This window comes from Paralichthys olivaceus, chromosome 20 (assembly GCF_024713975.1).
Source record: "Paralichthys olivaceus isolate ysfri-2021 chromosome 20, ASM2471397v2, whole genome shotgun sequence".
Taxonomy (NCBI): Eukaryota; Metazoa; Chordata; class Actinopteri; order Pleuronectiformes; family Paralichthyidae; genus Paralichthys; species Paralichthys olivaceus.
In genome coordinates, this window is record NC_091112.1 from 796886 (window position 1) to 823392 (window position 26507).

Below are 26507 nucleotides of genomic sequence, written 5' to 3' on the forward strand. Positions count from 1 at the left end.
GTGTAGCTCGTGTTTCAGATTCTTGAGTCTTTATTTGATTGAATCTGCTGCTTGAGAAGCTTCAGACAAACTGAAGCTCAAACCTTTAAAAACCTGAGACGAAGATGACCTCATGTAAAATCTGACTGAAAACACACAGAGCTCACGATGCTGCTTCATAGAACAACTTCAGATGTGAATCATCCGTCTCCAGCTTCTCGTCTTTTCTCTTTCCTCCCACCGCCTCCCTCTCTCCCCCTCTCTCTGATAGCTGTTATTAGTTTAGTCTCCTGTTTTTGGGGGAGATAATAACAGACTGTGTGTCGTTGCTCCCTGTCATTACAAACTGAGTCTGTGGTTAAAATGACTCAGCTCTGCCAGCTTCACCATCTGATCCCCAGCGAGCTGGTCGGCCTCAGTCTGCAGGTTCTCGGTCAGTCTGCACATGAACGTTCACAACACTGAAGTTCCAATGAATGAATTTCTGTAATTGTGATGTTTCCTGTTGAAACAAGTAATGATGCAAGATGTTCGTCCACCATGTCTGAACAATCCTCTCCACACGACCTGCTTTTGCACCAGGATCCAAAATCTTCATCAAAATAAAAGCTGTCATATAAAAACAAAGTAAAATGCTGTGAGGAAATCTGTGTTCATATCATTTTTCTCTGTTGATGGTTTAATTGTTTATTTTCCATAAGGAATTAGATTTTTCAGCATTGTGATAGAAATGTTGAATCTTTCCAGCTTTTCCACAAAAATCTCTTCATAGATATTTGAAATATAGAAACAGAAAAAGAGCCAAAAACATAATCTACTTAAAAAATAAAAAATATATATTAGAGTTTTATTGTTTGATTCCTTGTCAAGAAATGGGACAAAATATTCATCTTAGGTTTGAAGGTTCCGGGGAAATTATTCTGCACCAGTGGAACCGTCTTCAAATGTATTAATAATACAATTAAAACAGAACAAGTGCTTTGGTGGATTCATTTCCTGGAGATAAACCTGGAGGTTCACTGACCACATTTTGCCACAAGGTGTCGTGAAACTCACACAATCGTCACATGAATCCTCATGAATCCAGAAGAGAAGCTGACAGACATGTTTCAGGTCAGTGGCCTGAAGACTGGAACTGCTCCCAGATGATCACAGAGAAGAGTCGGGGTCAGTTCATCGTCTCAACAGAGACAGAACCCAAAGACTTGTTGGGTAAATTGAACAGAAGATCCAGATTCAATCCTCCTTCAAACTGTGACATGCAGGACACACTCACTAGGTGGCGCTGCAGTGTTGAATATGAGAGCGATGGGCTCTTTGTCTCTGAAGTGAACAGGTTCAGTGAAGTAATGAAGCCTTTGATGATAAAACCAAAGCTCAGGATGAACCTCGTCCATTAAACAACATTCTGCTTGAACATTTCTTTTACTTTTAACACTTAACTTTTTAATTATCATCTAGATCAATGCTTTTTAAATTATATTTATATTTGAATTCACTGATCCTGGTTTTTAATCACGTGTGTCATTTAATTTAATCTATTTAATTGATGTCAGTTCACGTCATCAGCAGTAAAAACGCTTCCTCAGCGGAGGGCGGGGCCAGGCGGACCTGCGCGTAAACGCCCCTGTGAAGCGCGCTCCCGCGTCCTGTGTGTGTTTCAGTGTCAGTGGTTCTCTGCGTAAAGTTGCTTCTCCTGGTTCTCCTGGTTCTCTTTGGTTCTCCTGGTTCTCCTGGTTCCTCCTCCTCCTCGGCGGCTCCTCTCTGCTCCACCATGCGGACATGGGCTCCACCTGCCCGGGGAGGAATCTGAGCGGCTCTGCTGCAGCGTGTGTCCGCCCTGTGGTGCGTGTGAGCCGGGGAGGCTCTGCAGCGACCCCCTGAGGCTGCTCTCCTCTCTCCTCTCTCCTCTCTCCCTCTTTCTGGATCATCTCCTTCCTTTCTTCTCCTGTCGCGTCATCTATGGAACACACGCGCTCCGGCTGAGTCTGTCCCTGTTCCCGTGCACACGCAGCCGAAGATGGAGACGGTGATGGAGCGGGAGTGCAGCGCGCTGGGGGGGCTCTTCCAGACCGTCATAGGAGACATGAAGGTAACGTCCACTAACTGCATCATCATCATCATCATCATCATCATCATCATCATCATCATCATCATCATCATTGAACCTGACTCATGGAGGCAGAGCTGCTGCTCTGTTCATCAAATCTGTTGCACAAAGATCTTCACTGGATCATTCATCACAGTCATTATCGTTGTTGTTGTTATGGAGGAGGAGGAAGAGGAAGAGGAGGGTGTGTGTTCAGGAGAAAGATTACAATCCAGCTGCACACACACACACACACACACAGTCAGGATGAATGGCAGGGATGCAGTGACACAGCAGGAGGTGAAGAGCAGGTTCAGCAGAGTCACGATCTGAACGTTACAGAACCGACGGACTCCAACACCAGGTTCAAGATTGGGTCTAAAAACAACGAGGCCCGTGTTGACCTCCGCTCATCCGCCGTCCAGCCCCAGAGAAATCCTCCCAGGATTCTAAACCGGTCAACTTTTAAAATGAAATGAGAAAAAAAAACAAAGATGTCCCTCAGTTGGTTCAAATCAAGCAAAAAAAAAAACACTCAAACTTCCTACCGATGAATTTTGGAAACCTCATCTGACGCAGACGAGGGAGAACACTGGAAGTTGTGGTGGCTCCTCCTCCTCCGCCTCACGAGTCTAAGTTTACAGTAAAGTTCAGAAACATTTCACGTGACAAACTACGTCAGAGCTGACTCTGCATGTTTTAAATCTAAAACAGGACATTACAGGTAGAATGTGAACTTTTCTTCAAAATAAAGCTCTAGTAAAAACCGTCTAACAAGGCCTCGAGACAATAAAGCGTCTGGTTTGGGGCCCCCAGCTCCATTTTGCCCCGGGGTCCCTGAAGAACCTTGATACACTCCTGATCCAACCGAGCCTGTTGGTTTGGTGCTGACGTCTTTTATCACGTTTGTATTTTGACGTCATCGGTGATTTAAAAACTGAACAGTGCGTCGTGGTTCCGCTCTCTTTCTTGCTGACTGGATAATCGTCACGATGAAAAGCAGCTGACGTTTAATTCATGCGTGAGACGTGTGGAGGTTTGACTGAGTCACTGTGGACGAGGCCGCTCCACACGTGTGTGTGTGTGTTCTCAGCCTCAGGTGACAGACGCCCGCTCCCTCAGATTCATTAAAGCAGCACAATGAGAGACGTTTACAACCACTGGATTAATGAAGTCGGGATGAAGTGTCGACTCAATAACAATCGTTTTTATGAGACGTTAAAGTCCATTAGTGTTTATCCACAGCGGGAACATGTGAGAACCTGCTTCAGGAACTTCCCTTTATTCCCACCGTGTGTGTGTGTGTGTGTGTGTGTGTGTGTGTGTGTGTGTCTGTGTCTGTGTCTGTGTGTGTGTGTGTGTCTGTGTGTCTGTGTGTGTGTGTGTAGTGGTTTATCACTATCGATATCACCATGGAAACATCAGGGACCGAGCTGTTGCATTGGCCAAATGGGTCACTGTGTTGTTTGTGGAAATCAGCTGACGTGTATCACTTCCTGTTCTGGCGTCAGGTGACGTTCTGGTTCTTTCGTGGTTTTTTCGTGATGTCAGATATTTAGCTCAGAGCTGAAGGCTAGGTTCGGTTAAAGAGGGCGGAGTCTTGGCAAACGTGCAAAGGCCCGATTTCAGCCATTATTCACTGATTTAGTGAAATCGTATGAAGACGCCGATCTCGTTGAAAGTTTGAGACAAACGCCGTTTATCCCCCGTCATGGTTCTAGGACAGGAAGACGTTACATCAGTGAAGACGAAACAGGAAGTCACCTGGAGCAAAGCAGACGTTAAATAAATGTTTGTCAAAGATGTTTCTGTCGTTTCAGGTCGATCTTATCTCACCGATGTTTGTTCAAGTGTTTCTCATCAGTTTGGTTTGAATCCAAATTATGTCATCGGCGAAACACGGCGTCATTCGTAGATATTTTGTCGTCATTTCTGGATAATTAGAGGAAGTGGAAGCGTCCATCTTTATTCACAGTCTACGTCTTTTTTCGTGATGTCAGCGTTTGAACATTCAGAGGTGGTGAATCGCTGCTGATCTCGGTGTTTGGACGGTTTTCTTCAGAGCAGCTTTGACGCCACATCGAGAGCTGAAGTGTGACGAGTGACGTTTGTGTTGTTGTGTCACGTGATCGTCGCAGAAGAAGAAGAAACAAACAGGGATTCCTCCGCTCGACGCCTGTGATTCTTCCCTGAGTCAAACGGAGCCGAGGATCCTGAAGGACCGGCTGCTGCTGCTGCTGCCTCCGGGTGTTGCCACGGTGACAATTTATGTCCTCGGTGACTGATGGACGCAGTAGCCCTGCCGAGTGTGTGTGTGTGTGTGGCTGCATGCACATGTGAACCCCCCCCCCCCCCCCACGAATCCTTCTCTGCCTGAAGCCTCTCTGCAGCAGCAGCAGCGTTACCGTAGCAACGGTAGCCAGGCGATGATGCTGGGCGTCACTCTCACGAACAGAACGAGGCTGAACACACCCGGCTGCAGAGGAATTAGGAACCACGCCCACACAGAGCCCGTCAGGGGGCGGAGACGTCACGCGGCCGTGGTTACTCTCACGTTGAGCTCGAGGGACGAAGAACATTCTCTGAACTACAATTTAGATTTTAAGTTCAGAGGCAAAAATATTCCGTCTCAGTCCAGTTGATATTTAAAATAAATGACTCTGTGGATTTAAAGTTTGAATGAATATCAGTAAATATCACGAGACGATGTTGCATCGCTGCAGCTCCTCTTCTCAGCCTCTGTCTCAAACGCTCCCGTCTCTTTAAGAGACTTGAACCGGTTTCTCCGGTGTGTGTGTGTGTGTGTGTGTGTGTGTGTGTGTGTGTGTGTGTGTGTGTGTGTGTGTCTGTGTGTGTGTGTGTGTGTGTGTGTGTGTGTGTGTGTGTGTGTGTGGCTCGCTGCAGCGTCTGATCCTCAGGATTTATGTGTTTTGGCCGAGCAGCTGAACACGAGTTAACTTTTTCTGGAGAGGAATTTATTGTGTGTGTGTTTTGTGTCTGACCGCACACAGTGTGTGTTCAGGGTGAATCAAAGTTGAATAAGTGTGTATCCAGACTTTATGTTGTTCTGTCATTCAAATATTTGTCTTCTTCTCGTCTCTTGTCTCTGCTCAGGGAAGTTACCCTGTGTGGGACGACTTCATCAGCAAGGCCAGCAAACTGCAGTCCCAACTCAGGTAACACACACACACAGACACACACACACACACACACACACACACACACACACACACACACACACACACACATGTTGAGACTGTGAACAACCTGAGCTTGAGAAAATCCAATCAGTCGGCTTCATTAAGTGTTTAAATGTCAAGCTCACCTCGTCCCCGACGCTGTGGTTCACCGGGTCTACAGACACACACACACACACACACACACACACGTGGACAGCTCAATGAACCTGCGGAGGCCGGCAGAGATTAATGACATTATCAGTGAGACGGATCCACAGCAGCCTCCAGAGACGCTGCAGCGGCCCAGAGGTCACCAGAGGTCACCAGAGGTCACCAGAGGTCAACACTGATTACAAACTTTATATATATAGATTCATAAATATGTCTCTGTCGTGCTTCCTGTTTCCAGGACGACGGTGGTGGCGGTCGCCGCCTTCCTGGATGCCTTCCAGAAAGTGGCCGACCTGGCAACCAACAGCCGAGGTAGGACGGTGACGTGTGAGTGTGTGTGTGTGTGTGTGTGTGTGTGTGTGTGTGTGTGTCACAATGAGCTGAGGAAACAATCAATCACCGCCGCGTTGATTCTAGGGCTGTAGGTCACAGCTGCTCTGTAATTGACTGTGTGTTGGGGTGTGTGTGTGAGTGTATGTGAGTGTGAGTGTGAGTGTGAGTGTGTGTGTGTGTGTGAGTGTATGTGAGTGTGAGTGTGAGTGTGTGTGTGTGTGTGTGTGTGTGTGGTGAGTGTGTGTGTGTGGTTACACACCTGGAACAGGTGTAGAATGTCTCTGTCAGACTCTAAATATTAAAGAGAAACTTCTATGTGGTTTTAAACTAAAAGATAAAACTGTTCTTTGATGAAAAACTATTTCTGGTTTTAATTTCACATTTATAAAAAAATCTACAGATTCAATGATGACGTATTATGTATGTATTCATATATATATATATATATATGAATATATATATATATATGAATATATGTATACATACATGTATCTGTATGAAAACAAAGGGGGGCGGCCTCCCTCCACCAGCGACGACTCGTTCTCTTTGCAGAAAGCAGTCGTGTGTATGAAGGAGGACGGAGGAGCAACGTCGGAGGGTTTGATGTGTGATGGAGGAATATGAGGGGGGGGGGGGGGGGGGTGAAGAGGAGGAGGAGGAGGAGGAGGTAGGGGAGAAGGATGGAGGGCAGATGGTGATGGAGGGGGGGGGGTTACCGTTGCCTGTCATGTCCAGCCGACTGCTCCTGGTGGTCATAGCAACAAGACGGAAATCACTGCAAGATTCAGTCTGAGCAACGAGATGGATGAATGAATGAATGAATGGATGAATGAATGAATGAATGAATGGATGAAAACATCGTCACATGCGTCATCATTGACTGTGTGATACGTTCACTTACCGTCTTCTGTGCTCAGTTATTATTTATTTGTGTTTCCGTGGAGACGGTTGGTTCAGACGCTAACGTAGGATTTTTATCTGATCGTGTCCAACACAGTGGAGATGAATCACAGCGGGGGGGCTCCTTTCTCTACCTGTTAGTGTGTGTGTGTGTGTGTGTGTGTGTGTGTGTGTGTGTGTGTGTGTGTGTGTGTGTGTGTGTGTGTGCGCACTGTTCTGTGGTTGCCGTAGCAACCTGCAGCGGGGTGGGGGTTTCGTTCCCTCTTAAAGGGCCGGCGACGGCCACCACTTTGACGGGGCCTCGTCAGTATGTCAACATCTGGTAACAGGAAGCGAAGGTAGAGGAGGAGAGACGAGGATGAAGAGGAGAGAGAGAGGAGGTGTGACGGAGGAGAGGTGACAGCGTGAGGGAAGAAGAGGGGGAGATGGAAGAGGGTAAGAGGAAAGGAGGAGGCCCCCTGTGGAAAAATCCTTGAAACCTGTCTCCTGGACGAGAGTCAAACTGTTTCTGTGGACTCTTGATTCCTCCACGTGTTCTCGGAGCTTCTGTGTTCGAGCCGCGGACGAACATCTGGCTGTGAAAGCTGTAGAAGTCAGGCCAGATGTAGTTTGTGGTTTTAAGACGAGTGTTATTAACGGTGAACTGGCTCCTTGTTGAACCTCGACGGCTCCAGAGTTGGTTCTGGATTTTTTTTACGTGATATTTCAAGAACACAGATTTGGCTCGTTCGTCCACGTTGATTCATTGATACGTGTTTTTGGTCAAAGGTCAAAGGTCGTTCAGAAAGACAGAGGAGACACAACTGTCCACACACCAGTTGATGGTTCCTCGTTCCTCACAAAAATCTAGTTTTTGTCCAGAACTCAGAAATGGATCTATTTAGATGAAATGATGACGGGAACATTTAAATCTGCCAAAACACTTTTCTGAACATTCTGAAAAATCCACAACTCACAATAGAATATCTCCAGTTAAAGTTTGATTCATTCTGATGATTCTGTCTGACGTGTTCCTGTCGTGTTCCTGACGTGTTCCTGACGTGTTCCTGACGTGTTCTGCAGGTTCTGTATGTGAGTGAAGTGAATCCCTGTGGAGGCTGCTGCAGAGTGTGTGTGTGTGTGTGTGTGTGTGCAGTCACAGATGGCGTCTCTTTGGCAGCTCGTCATTTAATGATATCATCTCGGGCGCAGGTGAGTGATGTCATATCTGCAGTGTCCACACGCCAGCGTTGTTTTAGGATTTTCTTCAAGGTCAGGTTGAGTTGCAGCGTCGCTACATCAGGTTTGATCCCTGAGATTCACCAAACTACACTTTTCTAATGACTCCAGACGTTATTTACAACCACAGACTTTATTGAAGGTTGTGGATAAAAAAAATGAAACGTTAAAACTTAAGAGCAGCTTCTAGTTTCCAGCCGTGGAAAGAAAAATCTGACCTCAGGTGTTTCTTTGCCAGAACGCAGCAGCTCAGAGACGTCAGTCGTCAAAAGGAACAAAATCAGGTCAAACGAACCAGAAAACATAAAAACTGAATCAACAGAGAACGAGATCCTGAGTGAGATCAGAGGTTTGAACTGGACCGGAGTCAAAGTCCTTCTGCTCCAGACTGTGTCCTCGCTCCGAGCGTCTCCACCGCCGAGGTCAAACGTTCAGAAATACAACTGCAGCTCTTTGTGTGCATCACTGCTGCGACGAGGCTGCAGCAGCAAACTGAGACGATTCTACTTTCCTCCTTCACGTGTGGTTGTTTCAGAACAACCAGGAAATTACAAGTTTCAATGATTGAAGCATTTTCTGCTGCAAGAAGCTTTTGGACAAACAGCTTTTCTCAATTTTCCATTTATTAGTGATGTTCAACATTTTTAAAAGAGGAAGTGAAAGATAACGTCACTGTTTCAGTCACAGTTTCATATTTTACTTATTTCTGATTGTGATTTAATTCCAGACTCAAGTGATTCAATGTTTCCTCCTCTCACACGAACACACGGCAGCCTGTTGTTTTACTGGTGGGAAACTGGAAGTTAAAATAAAACAGCAGGCGGTAACGTTGGTCCGCACAGGAAACCACAAGCAGACTGGAGGTCCACATTACTACCCACAATTCCCTGAGGGATGACTCTTCCATCCGAGGCTCCAGGTCTGACGGAGCGAGCGTCAGATCTTTGAGCCTCCAGGTTTTCCTCGTCGCATGATCGGCTTCATGTGAGAGCTGCAGTGTGTGGTCTCCTCATGGTATGGCATCGCCACGGCAACAGCTGCAGCTGCCTGGTTTGACGTCACACAGGCTGTGAACACACACACACACACACACACACACACACACACACACACACACACACTGCTCCTGAGAGGTTCCCATCAGACTGAACTTGAGCTCGATCACAACATTTAGAGATGATGAGAAATATCAGGTTCATTTCACAGATGAAATATTTCCTGAACGTTTGAGGTTTTTATTTTTTCACGACTTGATCTCTGTAACTTAATATAAGTTTAATTTTGTCCTGTAAAAAATATCCAATTTCTTTTTACTTTCAAGAGATATTTTTTTATGTAAATATCTAAAAAAAATTAAAGTAAAAACAAGAAAGAAAAAATGAAATGTGTTTTAGAAGCTCATTATAAAATGTTCTGGTGTTTTCACGGTGCGGTGAACGTTCAGGGGACTCGACCTGCCGTCAGCCTGAGGGTGTGTTTGAATTATTAACCAGGGTCGCCCAGCAGGTGAGACTGTGTGTGTTCGTTTCATCTCCTGCACAAACTGCGCCTAATTAGTTATGAGGCTCCACCCGTGTGAGGCGGAGGACGAGGGAGCGCTGCCTCTGCAGGTCTGGACTCGAGCGTGTGCAGGACGGAGGACACGCAGACGTGGTCCACGCTCGTAACACGAGACTAATGTTGACTTGATCGTTTGAAGACAGAGGAGAAGACAGTGGGTCGCTCAGTGTGCTCGTGGTGGAGGTCACCAGCAGGAGGTCGGTGGCGTTTGTAAAGGTTGAGCGGTTGTTAAATAATTCACCGTTACAGCTTCACGCTGCAGAGACGAAGCCTGTGACCTCATTTCCCCCTCGTCAACCGAGTCTGTGGTTTCTTCGCTCGTGAACTCGACCGATGTCGCTCAGTTTGAGGCCTCGACTGATATCAGCGTTCTGAAGAAGAAGAGTTTGACTGACGGTTAACTGTTCGTCGTGTTGATGCACTTCTGTGGTTTCAACCAATCAGAGTCTCGTCAACTCGCTTCGGCAACGAAAACCTGGAACACGTCGCATCAAAGTGTGTCTGGTTTAACAGACAGTAACCAATCAGCAAGACAAAGACCTGCCTGAACACGCTACACACACACACACACACACACACACACACACACACCTGAGTACCCTGGTGGACCTCCCACACAGTCTGTTACAGTCACACACACACATTGTGTTCGTCTAACAACTATAATCACAGTTTAATTAGCAAAGTTGTTTTTATACGTAACTTTAGACTTTTACATATAAATATTAAAGTCGCAGTCTGTAGATTCATCATTAAACCTTTGTAACGTGAGTTTTTCAGACGTTCGTCACGTTAGTGTCAGCAAATATGAGTACTTCTACTCCACCACATCTTAATCTTATATTTTTAAAAGTACTTGTACTAAAGGAAATATACAGTTGCAGTTAAAGTACTCGATGAAGTCGTGGAGCGTTGAATTTGAGTAGAAGCACTTCCTGTTTTCTTTTGTAGAACTAGATGACGGTGTGTTGTTTGGTGTTGGCGGAGGGATACGCTCTAATGAGTGACGTTGCATGTTGACATGTAAACAACAGATGAGTGGAGAGAACACACACACACACACACACACACACACACACACACACACACACACACACACACACAATATCACACACACGCCTCCAGAATACAGATTAGTGGAGGAGTAAGAGTCTGGTTTCACTCAGGAGGTCGGCCAGTGACTCAGGTCAAACAAATCAAACGCTCACTTTACTTTGTTTTAGTCTCAGTTCAAAGTGTGTGTGTGTGTGTGTGTGTGTGTGTGTGTGTGTGGTGGTGGTGGGGGGGGTGTTGGCTGCGGACGATGGCGTTGGATTTGTTTTTAAAAGTTTAGAATGAAAGAGCTTCTGATATCATCAGGATCTTGTTTCTACATTCCTGTTCCTCTGTAGATCGAAGCATGTTTCTTCACGCCTGTGTGTGTGTGTGTGTGTGTGTGTGTGTGTGTGTGTGTGTGTTGTGTGTTCTCAGCTGCCAACAGAAGAGAAGTAATAACTGTCCGTCTCAATCCACCGACGTCGTTAACGAAAGATGTTTTACTGTTTAATCGAATGTTGAATCAACAAACTGAGGAGATTCAAGAGTCGAATCATTGTGAGGACAAAGTTCCGTTTGTTGTCGTGTTGTCAAACATCCTGGTTCTTTAGATGTTTTATCTTCACTGAGCAGAGGTCGGAGCAGCTGACCGGACGGCAGCTGTCTCACGGTAGATGATTGACAGTTATCTCTGCCCAGGACGACCCTGTCCCCTGTCCCTCCCTCGGGACGACCCTCTCCCCTGTCCCTCCCTGGGGACGACCCTGTCCCCTGTCCCTCCCTCGGGACGACCCTGTCCCCTGTCCCTCCCTCGGGGCTCGTGCAGCACTGACGGGTCAGCGGAGACAAACTTTGTAAAATTCGTCCCAACAAGAGCGATGAGTGTTGAAGGCAAAGTGATCCAGAACTGATGGATCAGTCTAAGTCCTGGATGTTATCAGAGAAGGGAGATGTTCCCAGGAATATCTAGGTATTTAAAGAATCCGAAAACTCTGCGTCTCACACACACACACACACACACACACACACACACACACACACACACACACACACACTGACTGCAGCCTCCTCACTCAGGCATCTTAGGACTGCTCCCCTCCCTGGTCCAGTGTGTGGTATTCCAGGACTTTATGACCCCATCGTCCCGCAGGAGCTGCTCGGAATTCAGTTTACTCCTGTAACGGGACTCGCCAGGACCCCCCCCCCCCCCACACACACACACACACACACGCAGACACACACACACACACACACACACGTACTGTAACCCAGTTAGACGTGAATGCCAACAAGTTTTGAAATGTTTTCACTTTTTTAAATTTAGAATCCCCCTGAAATGCAAGAAGCTGAACAGCGTCTGTCGGTGAAGACGTTTGAATCTCCATCGTTTTTTTATCCTTGAGGACAAAAAGCCATTAATTCTCTGAATGTTGTGATCGACCAGTTTTGACCGCAGCAGATGAGAACATCAGCTTTGTGACTGTTTGATCCGGACGACTGACGAGGTGTTTCAGCAGCTTCAGGGTTTTCTGTGCAGGGGACGAACTTTTTCAACTTTACAGGAAAGAAAGACTGAAGAACACATCATGTCTCCTTTAGATTATCTGAAACAGGAAGTAGCTCAGGGACGTGAAAACGAATCAGATGGTTCGATGGTTTGATCGACGGCCGGAGAGATTCGTTTACACAAAGTTCAGATTATATTAAATCATTATGTGATTCTTGCTTCTCTGCTGCAGCTGCTGTTTTGAAACAAGTTGCAGTTTTAATTAAAGTTGTTGCACGGCCTCTTTGTTTGTCCACAGTCCTCCCTGAAGTTCACGTCGTCTCGTTCGGGCGCAGCTGAGCTCGATGTGACCGTTCAGACGTGTCGCTCATTAGCCGTACGATGGCGTTTCATCTCTCGGCATTAAAGAGATTGACAGCGGGGGGCAGGGCGACACCTCTTGTTGACACATGAGGAGAATTGAAGTGGTAAAGTGACCTTGGCTTATGGAGAGAGAGAGAGAGAGAGAGAGAGAGAGACTGATGCAACCACCAGGCAAAACCACCCGTCTTTTTTTAACTTCACCTGATTGGTTTAGCTCCGCCCACTTTGACTCTAAAACTCCCAAAGAACCAGGATGTGTTAAGTTAAAGGACAAAGTGAAAGTTAAACAGAATTTCAAAAGACATCTTCTTTGTTTTTACTTAAATATAAAGATAAAATAAAGAGGAAACTGTTTTATTCAGTTATTTTATTCTGTGAATAAAGAAGAAGCACCGCACGTCTCCACTTCCTGCTTCTGTCCAGAAATGAAGCCAAAACATCTCTCAGACGGACGCTGCCACCTTGTGGTGACGTCCTCTGCAGTCACGTCACGTCCCTGATCACGTTGCTGATCGAGTTTTGCTCAGACTCTGACGTTCGTGTTGGACCTGGTTTAGATTTGAGTGGAGACGCGTCGTCCAACTTTATTTACTGAAATCTCCTCCACCATCAATATGTCGTCTCAAACTGCTCCGCTCCCTAAGAGCGCCCCCTACAGTTGTGGCGGCTCGTGTCACAGTTTTATTTTATAAAGGACGAAAAGAACAAATAAAAAATTTAAAGATCAGACGTTTTATTTCATCCTCTTCTCTTTCTTTAACTCCGTCCTCTTCATCTTCCTCTTCCTCTCCCCTCATGCACCTGCAGCAACAAGAAATATATTCTCATGCAACAGGACAGTGATTTACTGCTGCACTGTGTGTGTGTGTGTGTGTGCGTGTGTGTGTGTGCATGTGTGTGTGTGTGTGTGTGGTCAGCTGCTCTGGTTCCTCAGCCCAGTTCCACCAGTGATCATGTGGAGCGACTCCTCCGGTGGGAATGTGACGGCCGAGTTCACGTCCCAGTCGGTTGCAGGGAGACGGCTTTAAATTCCGGTCTTAGATTCCAGGTCACCGACTGTCCTTCGACGCACGCCACCGTCCTCCGGTTACAGAGTCCAGATCAGCGACGTCCCCAGAGAATAAAACAACTAATGACACAATTTATTTATTCTTTATTTCCACTCAACGATCAGGATTTATTAGAGTTGATGTGTGACAGGCCTCCGAGCGCTCACCGGTCGGTTCACTGGTGTTTAACCGATGTGATGTTCGTGCTTCCTGTGAATCTTCGTCTTAACCGATGTCGTCACAGTTTGTCTCAGACGTCGGCTCTTTAACTTTACATCATTTTTTTTTATCCGTCTCCTCTTGACAATGTTTTGATGTCTGACGATCGCTTGTTTCCGTGTTCGCTCTCGCGTGCAGGCGAGCGGCTGTGGAGCCTCGAGGCCACGATCAGAGCGAACCGGCTGCAGGTCAGACAGAACACGCCCAGAAAAGTGGGTCACACACACACACACACACACACACACACACACACACACACACAGTGGCCCAGTGTGAGTCCACAGTCGGGTCAATCAGCTGAATTGACCAGGAACTGATCGACTGTCTGTGACCTGCAGGAACTCGTCTGCTAATAACAGGAAACTGAAGCAAACTGTGTCACTACATTTGTTTAGATTAAGAAAATGATCTTTGTTTAACACAGATACAGATGTGTCTGTGATACAGATGTGTCTGTGAAACAGATGTGTCTGTCTGTGATACAGATGTGTCTGTCTGTGATACAGATGTGTCTGTCTGTGAAACAGACGTGTCTGTGATACAGATGTTCGACACACGGACAGAACAAACCTCCACTGATCGCTGATCGGCCACTTTCTCACCATATTGCATACATGTATGTACACGTGTATTTGCATCAGATGCTTTACACACAAAAGTTTTCTGCAAACTTTTTTACATTGAACACACGTAAAGTATCCAGTCTCTGATACAGTTGAACTTTATATTTGTGACCGAACAGCAACTGAGAAAAACCAGAATCCAGATCAGGATCCAAATTTGTCGACAAGTTCAGCTGTTCATATGTTCATGTGTTCATATGTTCAGTCGGCAGGAAAACACGAAACCATCGAACTCTGTGGAAGGATGTGGTTCAGATCAAAGAGCTCATGAAACGGTTCTTCTATAGAAATAATGCAGATTGAAAACATCGGACACGTTAGAGGAGAGATGTTCAGGAGTGTGTGTCTGTGATGCTCTGTTTGTCTTTGGAGCTTTAAGGTAAATGAACTCCTGGTCGCTGCACCTTTTTAAAAAGAGGCTGGAGAAGAGAAAAGATGAGAAAGGAGGGAGATGGAGACGCTGGGTGTGACGGAGGAGGAGGAGGAGGAGGAGGAGAGGAGGAAGAGCAGAGGAGAGAAGGAGGTGTCAGTGGTGCAATGCAGTGCTCTCTACCCCACCCCACACACACACACACACACACACTCAACTATACTTGTGAGGACGCTTCACAGACAGGACTCTGAAAAAGTTCAACTTAAAGAGAAAATGTGAGAATATGTTAAAGATCAATTAAAATAAAACACGTGAGCTGTTTTTTAAGTTCATCTTTTGTTTAGAGTTGACGGGGTTGAATTCTGGATATCACTGGTCGTCACATGTGCAGGAAGATGAGCGTGTGCGTGTGCGTGTGCGTGTGCGTGTGCTGGAGGTCGTTGTTGGAGCTCCAGGCTGACGGGCTGAGCTCTGGTGACCTCTTCCTCAAGAGGGAGTGTTCTGTCTGGGGGAGAGAGAGAGAGGACGACCATCTGGCCCCTTTGGGAGCCTGCAGGTCTCCTGCTGCACCGACGGTCGGCTCCTGGACACGTCTGCACCCTGCCGGAGTGTCCTTGAGCAAGACAGACAGAGTGAATCCCTGATCGTGACCTCTGACCTTTGTCTCAGATGTTTAAAAGTCCAAACGCCTCCTCTTCTTCTCGTTTCTAGTTTTGACGTGAAGTTGTGTTGGTTCAGGTCACTTCTCTGTTGTCACAGTGTCGTTGTGAGAAGAACGTGTGTGTGTCTGTTTGAACTCGACAGATATTTGTATGTTTCTGGGTTTCTGTTTTCTTATCAATGCAACTGTGTGTGTGTGTGTGTGTGTGTGTGTGTGTGTGTGTGTGCGTGCGTGTGTTTTCAGGCGGGACGAGGGACATCGGTTCAGCTCTCACCAGGATGTGCATGAGGCACCGAAGCATCGAGGCCAAGCTCCGCCAGTTCTCCATGTGAGTAGGTGTGAGTGTGTGTGAGTGTGTGTGTGATGAACAGGTGTAGCATCGCCATGGCAACCTGCTCCTCCTCTTCCTGCTCCAGCTCTTTATCCTCCATCTTGCTCTCCCTCTCCCTCTCTCTCTCTCTCTCTCAGTGTGTTTGAGTGCAGGACTAACTAACAAATATCCTGATTCATTTTGAAATGAATTATTAATCTTATTATCATCATTGTGTTTGTCTGTGTCTGTCCCTCTGTCATGAGCCCCTCGTCCTCCTCTTCGTTCCGTCTTCTTCGTGCCGCCTCCTGAGAGGGTTCATGTTCATCAGTCTTTCACATCTTCCTCTCCTCCTCTCCTGCCTCGTCTTCTCCGTTAACTCTCTCAGGACGGAGGGAGGGAGTCGATCAGAGTGAAATGAGAGGATGTCCTGAAACTCAGCTGGAGGATGTAAACAATCCACACATGCAAACGTATAAGTGTGTGTGTGTGTGTGTGCGTGTGCGTGTGCGTGTGTGTGTGTGTGTGTGTGTGTGTGTGTGTGTGTGTGTGTGTGTTTCCAGGGTGTTTCTGGACTGTCTGATCAACCCACTCCAGGAGCAGATGGAGGAGTGGAAGAGAGTCGCCAACACTCTGGACAAAGATCACGCCAAAGGTACACACACACACACACATGCACACACACACACACAGCCTCTAACCAACACCTAATTCCACCCTGATGACTCTGAGTGATTTCTACGGCTCAGTTTCCTTCTGTTCTCTACACTGACGTCATCTTCATGTGTTTCCTCTGCAGAGTATAAGAAGGCTCGTCAGGAGATCAAGAAGAAGTCGTCCGACACCATGAAGCTGCAGAAGAAAGCAAAGAAAGGTCTGTGATCTGTGGAAACTCTTTTCTATGAGTCAGTTGTAATGAAGCTATCAGTGTTCAGCGGTTCCATCAATCTGCAGGGTTATTTAAAGGCTGTGATCTCATGAGTTTAAAATTCATGTCGTGTTTCTTTCTCCTCCCGTTACGCCGGCGTCCCATCATGCTCTGCTCTGCTCAGCTGATGTATTTGGTAAGTTTACACCCACTCATCACCTGCCACAGAAACTCTGGTCGAATCCGACACAATAAGGAGAATCTTAGGGTCCGACATTTTCCAGACATTTTACCAGGAGGCTGCAGGAGAAGATCCAGAAAATATCCAGAGACACTGACTCAGATATTTGTTCTCACATACAGAACATGTCAGGAACATGTCAGGAACACGTCAGGACTTCAGTGCAGGTCTGAGAGTGCTTGTGTAGTTACAGATGTGTCTTCGTGTGTGTGTGTCCAGGTCGCGGGGACCTCCAGCCTCAGCTGGACAGCGCCATGCAGGACGTCAGTGATAAGTATCTGTTGCTGGAGGAGACGGAGAAGCAGGCGGTGAGGAAGGCTCTGGTGGAGGAGAGGAGTCGCTTCTGCTGCTTCGTGTCGATGCTGAGGCCTGTGGTGGTCAGTCTGACAAAAGACACAGAGACATGTCACAAAAACACAACTGTCACAGAGATGAGGTCGTTTTCTCTCTGAGAGTCTGAAGCTTCATGTGTTCGTGTTTCATTGGTTCTGTTTTACTTCACGTTGTGATTTAGGGACTAAAGACTTCAGTCTGACATTCGTACGTTCTGTCGTCATCACCTACAAACTCTGATGCGGAGTTACCGTGTGTTTGTGTGTCAGGAGGAGGAGATGTCCATGTTGGGGGAGATCACTCACCTGCAGACGCTGACTGACGACCTGAAGGCCTTGACCATGGACCCACACAAGCTGCCCGCCTCCAGCGAGCAGGTACGACGGTCTGAACATCCAGATTCCTCCGATTGAACCGACCTGTCTCCGTGATGCGTTCAAAGACACAGTCTGTGCAGAACACTTTCTGATCAAATATCCAAATCTTATGAATGAACCTCATTTCCCAGAGTTCATAGCAGGTCATAGGTCCCAGGCAGGAGAGTTGAGGCTTCATCTTCAGGCCGAAGGACCCGATTCTATTTAACTTCTGATTTGTTCTCTCAGGTCATCGTGGACCTGAAGAGCTCAGACTGTACCTGGTCATACCAAACTCCGCCCTCATCGCCGAGCACCACGGTATCCAGGAAGTCCAGCATGTGCAGGTAGGTGACTGGTTACCATGGTTACAAAAAGCATCACACTGCCACCCTGTGGCCCTTTGGAATTCTAGTTTCACTTCTTGTGAGGAGTCTGAGACGATTTCATCTGAAGCTCTTGATATGTTTCAGTTTATTTTTCAGATTTAAAACATTCGGGCTGATGAATCAAAACCCAGAAAACCAAGAGAAGAGATTCTCATTTAATGTTTTTAGTTTTATTAACAACAGATCCCTGAGATCTGAGAAACGAATTCTGCTGTTTTATGTTTTATGAGATGTTTTAATCAATTAGTATTTTTGTGTTTAGGAAAAAATACAGATCTAATAGTTTTTTCTATTTTTACAAGGAAAAACTTTTTAAAATTAATTACTTTGTTTTTCTGAATGAACAATCCTTCTACTTTCCGTCTGAACAAAGTCCAGAGACGTCTGAGCGAACACGACAAACTCACACACAAAAAAACCTGGAAAGGGAAAAGGACATTTCCTTTCTGAAGAGAATGATATAACCTGAGCAGAACCAGGCAGCGTCTCACATCCCGTCCTCTTTGTCCCACAGCAGCCTGAACAGTGTGAACAGCAGCGACTCTCGCTCCAGCGGCTCACACTGCCACTCCCCCACCTCCCACTTCCGTTACCGCGCCTCCTCCTCCTCCTCCTCCTCGGTGCTCCCCCAGCAGACACCGGCCCGCCTCTCCTCGGTCTCCTCCCACGACTCTGGCTTCATCTCCCAGGACGCCTTCCAGTCCAAATCGCCTTCGCCGATGCCTCCGGAATCCTCACAGGTGAGTTTGAAGCTGCTGGGGAGGAGGACGACTTCACGTTACACAGGTTCATCAGACACGATTAGCAGAAAATTAATATATAACTTGAATCATCTGGTCATTTTTACGAGTATCAGCTTCTTCAATCTTTGCTTCTTTAAATTTTGATAAACATGAAGCAGCGTGAAGTCAGGTGGGTCATTTAATCATCTGCTATTGGCTGTGACGACGGACTGAGACCGTCCCGTGACTGGTCGTCGTAATCTCAAGATGGCGGCGCCCGTTTCTGGGATACGGGCACCGCCTGTGTCGTCCATCTTTCTTTACAGCTTCTTGTCGCAGATTAACTGATTAGAGTTGGGCCGTCGAAGGTCCAGGGTCACGGTGACCTCACAAAACAGGTTTCTACCTGTTGGACATCTCAAGTCTTTAGAGAACCGTGTGAAGCACGTTTAGATAAGTGCGATATACATAAAGTCATTTTTATATTATTCATATTATTATTCCTTCAAAGGTCCCAGTGACCTCACATGAGTCTGGGAAAAATGTATGTGACTGAAGCTGCTTCAACCACAGGGAGGCCATTCTGCTTATTTTCACATATCAGAGACTTGAGCTCGTTATCTTTCTCTTCACTCCATCTGCTGAAGCTGCTTCTGCTTCATCTAACTCGTCGGATGTTTGCGCTGCAGCTGCTTGTTTCACTGTCTGTGACTCTTGTTTATATTTTCTCCTGACTAATCTGTCGCACTTCCTCTGCTTCTTCTGTTTCTCTGTGTTTTTATCTGCTGTCGTGGCTTCTCTCTGTGCACCCTGCAAACTGCTGACTGTGTGTGTGTGTCTGTCTGTCTGTCTGTCTGTCTGTCTGTCTGTGTGTGTCTGTCTGTATGTGTGTGTGTCTGTCTGTCTGTCTGTGTGTGTGTGTGTGCATCATTCTGCTGCAGTCATGCGTCTCTCCTTTACGCTGTCAGTCTGTCAATGAGGAGTTTTCCTCCTCCTCATCTTCCTCACCCTCGCACCATGACCCTCGCTCTGCAACACAACAGGTGAACGTCTTCATGTGAACGCACACACACACACACACACACACACACACACACACACACACACACAGGAGGATTCTTTCAGACTATTGTAAAATGTTTAAATCTGTGCATCAGCTTTTCGTCCTCAACAGTCACAACCATCTTTTTGAATTGTTTTGATTCTTTTCTCATCCGCTCACGTTCAGTTGTCGAATGGTTTTGACCATCACGCTGCCCTCTGTCTGCACGGAGCGGCACCTCAGGCCCAGGACACCCACCTCCACCCTCCATACTTCACCTCCTTCACCACCACCACCACCACCTCTCCCATCTCCTCGCCCTCCTATTCGTCTGTTTCTCCCACGTGGCCGTGGTCTCGTTCAGGCTCCGGCCAGTCAGGAGAGGTCCAGCCACTCAGCCCCCCGGGGCTGGGACTGGTCGCGTCATCTCGAATCCCGTCCTGGAAGGTTTGATCCTCACTGCTCCTCATGTCATCCTCCTCTTTCCTTCAGTTTATCCTTCTGTCGTCTTCTGATGCAGTTCTCTTACTTCTTGTCTCCATTTGAATTTAGTTTTCCTTCTTTGCTCAGTTTGAAAGCGAACAGGGATAAATTGCGTCTGTTTGGTTTTCATTATAACATTTTACAGAAAACTTTGATTCTCTCTTGATTATAACATGAATTATAAAATGTGAGAAACATTTACTGTCAGTAAAGTTTGTAAGAATCCCAAGTATTTCAGCTTCAAAATGCCATGACGCCGTCATAGGTTAATACAGAACTATTTCAGGATTCTATTTATAAGTAACAGTGTCGGTCATTAGTGTTTCAATTGTTTAAACAAATGATTAATCAAAAACAATCAATTAATAATCTTAGGTTCACAACAGTTCAAATCTAATGTAAATCTAAAATGATTCCATCAAATATCAGAAAATATAAATTGTCTGAAATATAATCATGACCAAATATGAGTTTTTCATTCGTGCGGTGAGACGTGACGCTCCTCCACCTCCATGTCTGTGTAGGACTGGGCCAAACCAGGTCCCTACGACCAGCCGATGGTCAACACCCTGAGGAGGAGCAAGGACAGGAGAGAGACTACAGATCCCAGCAGCCACCAGGGCGCGGATGTCACTACACCAGGGGAGGAGCTACAAGGGGTCAAAGGAAGCCACTCCCTGACATCGCCCAAGGTCAGATGACTTTGTGTTTAGTTAATTTCAGTTCACACTGACTGACTGAGAGCCAATCACGTCTGAGATAACGTGTGTGTGTGTGTGTGTGGCAGGAGGACAGGGAGGTCCATGAGGAGCTGGCCCGAGTTCTGGCCCGTGGTCTCCAGCTGGACATCCACGGCTCCAGTAGAGACTCGCTGCAGGGCTCCAGCGGCTACAGCAGCCAGACCAACACACCGTGCTGCTCAGAGGACACCATCCCCTCACAAGGTGCACACACACACTCACACACAGACACACACACTCACACACAGACACACACAGTCATCTTTTAAAACGTATAGGAAATATATTCATCATACAACATTGGGTTTATGACCCATACTGCAGCCAGCCACCAGGGGGCGGTTGAAACGCTTGGTGGAGTGTTCATGTTGCCCATCTCTCTATACACTCACAGTTACACGCTAAAACACTCTGTATGTTAAATGACATGTTTAAAGTATAAAATACAGGCGTGTGTGTTCTGTCAGACGTGGACGACAGACGTGTTGAGATCAACTTGTTTTCTGTTCACTGTAGTCTCAGACTGTGACTACTACACGGTTGGAGTGGATCAGGACAGCGAGCAGCAGTCGTCCGACTTCGATAAATCCTCCACCATCCCCAGAAACAGTGACATCAGTCAGTCGTACCGCCGCATGTTTCAGTCCAAACGTCCCGCCTCCACCGCCGGCCTGCCCTCCAACCCCGCCGCTGTAATCACCCCCGGAGTTGCCACCATCCGACGGACGCCGTCCTCCAAACCTAACCTGCGTCGACCCTCCGGGGGCCTCAACCTGGGCCCCATCCCCATCAAGCCCCCCATGATCCCCGTCAAGACCCCCACTGTGCCTGAGCATCCCGGTTTCCCCAGCAGAGCGGTGTCAGAGGACAGCAACACACCGCGGACCCCTCTCAGCCCCGCGACCACACCTCTGTCACCAGGCAGCAACGGGCCGTTTTCGCCAAAGTCCTGCTCCTGTGACGCCCCGCACCTCTTAAAGGGGTCAGATCCTCCAACCCCACCTCCGCAGCCCGGTGGGCGGGTGTCAGAGTGGGAGCGCCGGCCTCTCCCAGAGCTCCTGGAAGAGTCGGAATACGGTGAGGTGGAGGACTTTCTGGTGGCCATACGGCGAGGAGTCAAACTCAAGAAGACGACGACCAATGACCGCTCAGCGCCGATGATTCACTGAGAGGAGAAGGCTTTGTTTGACTTGGGCCATTTTGCGTCCCTGACGGAGTTTCAGTAAATATACTGTTAAAGGGACACAAAATGGTTACTGTCGAGTAACAGCAAACGGAAAACTACGACGTCAAGTGAATGTCAAGAATAAGAAGTTGCCCAGAGACTCTGATCAGAGTTTACATACATATGCTCTCACTGTAGTTTGAACGTTTCTTCTCTGACACAAACTGAAGGCAAACGACTGTGTGGAAAAGCTAAAATTCCTTTTCTGAAATTGAAATTCATCGTGAACATAAAACCTTCTGTAGAGTATCAGACGTGTTCAGGCTGAGAATTTCTCCACAGTCACAAATTCTGTTGCTGGAGAAACAAACTGAAAACCTTCAGCTTCTTCAAGTTAAAAAATTCAAATTGCGCTCGACTAATTTCGGTAAAGTTCTGCTGTGAGTTTCCCACTGGGATCATTGATCCGAGATCATTTCCTCAACTTCAGCACACGAGAGAAAAGGTGTGAGCGCTGTGAACGAGGTAATTCTACTTGTAACAGAAGCGACTGAAACAAAACTAAATTTGACTTTTAATTTAAGAAATGACGATAGATGAGAAGTAGAGAAAAACTCAAAGAGATAAACATGAACCAGAACAACGACGGAGTATTTTCAAAAGATCAGAAAATGATTTGTATATACATATTTATAATTTGACGTGTTTGTATGTTTTTTTGTCATATGCTCCCTCTACACCCCATAGTCTCCTCCCATTTCCCCGTTAAAGGTGCCAAAAGCCTTCGTGCTGAATTTAACTTAAATATTCTCTATTTAATTGAAACGATGCTGGATTAGTTTTTCTGTAAAAACATAGATTCGGTGTTTGATAGGGAATAAAACAGCCTGGAAGAAAACACTGAGCTCCTAATGAGCTGAGTGTTTGTATATGTAGGGTTAGCAGAATGGAGAGTGGCATAGAACCATTTTAATAGCAGCTAAGGTTTTTTTTTGTTGTTGCAGCCATTAACAGCAGACACGCAGTAGATTGATCTGCATGTTCTTTAAGGTTCGACCCCGGTTCAAACAATCAGTGTGGCCCTTAAATGAAACGTAGGAATCGTTTCTAACGTCCGTGCAACAGGTGTAAGCAAAAGCGGAACTCAAAACGTGGAGGCCTACAACTTGCTAAATTGACTGAAGATCAAATACTCTGAAGGAATTCTTATTTGTTCATTATTTGGCTTTTTTAGACTTTTATTTTCTGTGAGGCAACAAATCAGGAGTAAACTCCACCAATGATAGCTCCTGCCGTTAATCACTATTTGTGAGTTTGTCAGTGTGTAGTTTGACCGCACACCGAACCTACCACCAGAGTAGCAACTGTACAGAGTGTGTTAGCGTACACTTTAACGTCCATGGTAGTACTCGTGTTACTACAGGTTCCTTGGTACTACCTAGACGTAGTATTTGGAGTAATGTGGATTAGTGTATGGGTCTGTGGTAGTGAACCCTGTGATCTAATGGTGCGCTGTATTTACCTGGCACAGATGTACAGTTATGGACTCTTCTTGTAAAGCTTTAGTATTGGGACAGTATACTACAGTAACAGTACTTTCATCCTGTCACACTCTTATTAAAGGTACACTCCCTGACTTTGATTTAGCGTCGAATAGAATCTCTCTGAATCTACGAGACGGTTTGAAAGAATTGTAATTGTAATTTATTTATCATTTCAATTCGGACACTTTAAAAAATATCTTAAAACTTAAATTATGATCTTTTAAAAACATAATATTTTGAAGCTTTATGCCTCAAAAGTTCAGGAACTTTAGGTAAAATACAAAACTTGTGGCCGGCTCTACACTTTAATGCACTCACACAATAATATCGATATGTGTAGCTTTAACCACACAGCAAAATTCCCATGTTGAGTTTTATACATTGGCAAGCTAACATATCTGACCTAGCTAAACTAGCAGAGATAGCCAGGTAACTAGCCACCCTGCTAACTACTGTAGCACAATTGCTGCTAATACATGAAATTACATTCACACTGTTGGTTCACTGTCCCTGTAACATGGAGGCTGATCCAATATACCACAAGAAGATGTTTCTGGTAAAAGATGTTACGAAATATTCTAAACGGTAAAAAACTGTTCTGCAGTTTAGCAACTTAGCTTTAGCCGTAACTGTCTGTGCTAACTGGCCATCAAACACTAACCGAACCGTCCAGTGCTGGCCGGTTTATATACGCTCTCTGGCGGCCATGTTGGAGGCCCTTTGCTCTTCGACTGAAAACATTATGGCTTCATTCCCTGATGTTCTCCCAGAAAAATTTAAAAAGGACATTTTAAAACTTCACTATTCAAGTTTTAGCTAAAATTTAATCTTGTGATTTCAACAAAATTCAAAAAGAGCATTTGACAAGGTCCACATTTAAGTTTTAGTTTGCAGGCTGGCTAAGAGTTAGCTAAAATATCATTTAGCTGAAATATATAATTTGTACGCAAGCGAACAAGTTTATGAGGAAAAGAAAAGAAAAGACGTTTTCTCCTTTTCCGTTTGTTTGAGAATGTTACTGAAACTTTACAGCAGGATTTTTCTTTTTTCCTTTTCCACTACGTAGACAAAGAGACTTTTGATTTCAAGTTTAATATTTTCATGAACATTTGCTAAATAATTCCTTGCTAAACGTTAAATTGTGATTAAACTCATGGACTTCGGACGCTAGCTAAGGCTCCGATGTAGAACGTAGCAATGATCCTTCAGATCCTTTGCAACGAGACGTTTAAGCTAACCCTCCATATTGGTCCCAGACGAGGCTAACACATATTAGCTGTGGTTAAACAGGTACAACAGAACACCAGTAGGCTCTGCTGTGTATTAATATCAATGTGTCACTGCAACAAATATATAATAAAACTATGTTAGCTTGTAGGCTAATTACTGAATGTCAAATAGCCCGTTGAGTTAAAAACCTAACCTGTGTTTGATTTAACAAGCTGAAACACGCTGAACTCCCTTGTTGCTACTTACTCGTCACCACGAGTCAAATGATTTATATATTTATTCAATTGAATATTATAACTCATTTCATTTGTTGTTTACCAGGTTTTAATCGCCAAACTGTACTATTGAGCATATGAAACCTAATGTATTTAATATGCATGTTATTTTTTAGTTAAAGATTTAATATAGACAGCTTTTTTCTACTGAAACGTTTCTTTGTCCTCTCAGTTGGTCTAATGGACCAGGAAGCATTTTAGACACCGTCCCTCGCCTGCTCCGTTTCCCTTCAGGGATCGTTGATGTTTCATATTGTTTGTGACGGCAGTTTGACGCCCTGTATGATGACTGAAGCCTGTTTCATATTCGCTCTGTGGATTCTCCAGGTTTACGAATACAATCGTGGAGCTGATGCGATAAAAACGCGCGTGAAGCTGAATGTTCGGGCCTGTGAGGAGCTGTGTGTTATCAGGGATCTGAATGATACCGACACACACTGACCATTAGATTAGTGACGATAAGGAATCACATTATTTTCAATTAGAGGATATTATTATTAAAATCTCTTTTAATCACTCGTCCAGTCGTCGGTGTGTGTTGAGGTCATTTTGTCTCTGAGCTGTAAGTATCAGCAGCTGTTTGTGTGTTTCTGCCTTTCAATGTTTAACTTTTCATTTGAGACAAGTTGCCAAAACTTTTTACAGCATATTTGGAATAATGCTCTAGATTTTTCAATTTCAATTTTTGTTAATATTTTCTATATAATATTCTTTCCCTCATGTGTTTCATTGATAGGTGTTATCTGTTTGATTCACTCTGACACTTGATGCTTTATTCAATTTTTTGCCATAGCAGGAATATTTACATTTTATTTAGGATTAGGATTTAGAGCTTTGAATTTTTTTGAATAGTTTTGGATTAACTAAATTAAACAACCCTTCAAATTCTTATAGTATCATTAAAAAATCCCATTAATATAGAAGAAGTGTCTGTCACCTTCACAAGATTAAAAATGCATTAAATGATTTCTAATCCTGATCAATTTGAGCTCATGTAAAACTGAAGAATGAATTAAATGAAAACATTTTCAATTGAAATACATTTTAGCTGAAAGTCTGATTCATATTCTTTTTGTTCCACTGATTTTTTTAAACGTCACATAAATGTGAAATATTTTATCTGACGTCTCAAGACAATAAAATGTTCCCATTACAAATCATAATGTAAGACGACAGCTATTCCTCCAATCCACTGAATCCATGAACGTTACATTTCTAAGCATTTAAGAGGGAAACATTATTTAGTGAAGAGCAGGTGTCGGACTTGATCTGTGGCGTTAGAAGTGATGCAACCTGTTTTATTAATATTATTTTTTTAATGACTGTTTCACCTCTTGTTTGAGTTTCATGTTCATTTCCTGAATACTAACTGTCTCCTGTTTTCTATGTATACCAGCTGTTTTGGCTAAATAATAAAATCGTAGCATACGATGTGCATCTCACGACGGAGACTTTGGTCTTTCTTACTAACACATCACAGATTTCTATTTTAGATCGAAGCTTTATTGTGCCGTTCAATTAAAGACTTTGATTTTATTGTCCTTAAAAAG

The 26507-nt window shown here is 45.2% G+C and overlaps 1 protein-coding gene across 4 annotated transcripts; it reads left to right on the top strand.

Moving 5' to 3' along the window:
• Nucleotides 1-1621: 1621 nt before the first annotated feature.
• Nucleotides 1622-26399, top strand: LOC109641591 (protein MTSS 1-like). Of its 4 annotated transcripts, XM_069516313.1 has the most exons (16): nucleotides 1622-2071; nucleotides 5183-5244; nucleotides 5657-5730; nucleotides 15503-15587; nucleotides 16133-16224; nucleotides 16369-16443; nucleotides 16622-16633; nucleotides 16898-17055; nucleotides 17281-17388; nucleotides 17617-17714; nucleotides 18271-18496; nucleotides 19420-19521; nucleotides 19707-19967; nucleotides 20528-20695; nucleotides 20791-20947; nucleotides 21260-26399. In XM_069516313.1, exons 1-16 carry the CDS (start codon nucleotides 2000-2002, stop codon nucleotides 21910-21912), a joined length of 2403 nt encoding a protein of 800 aa, XP_069372414.1. In that variant the 5' UTR covers nucleotides 1622-1999; the 3' UTR covers nucleotides 21913-26399. The 4 variants fall into 4 exon arrangements, with proteins under 4 accessions (XP_069372414.1, XP_069372416.1, XP_069372415.1 ...); XM_069516315.1 differs by lacking the exon at nucleotides 19707-19967; XM_069516314.1 differs by lacking the exon at nucleotides 19420-19521.
• The last annotated feature ends 108 nt before the right edge of the window (nucleotides 26400-26507 follow it).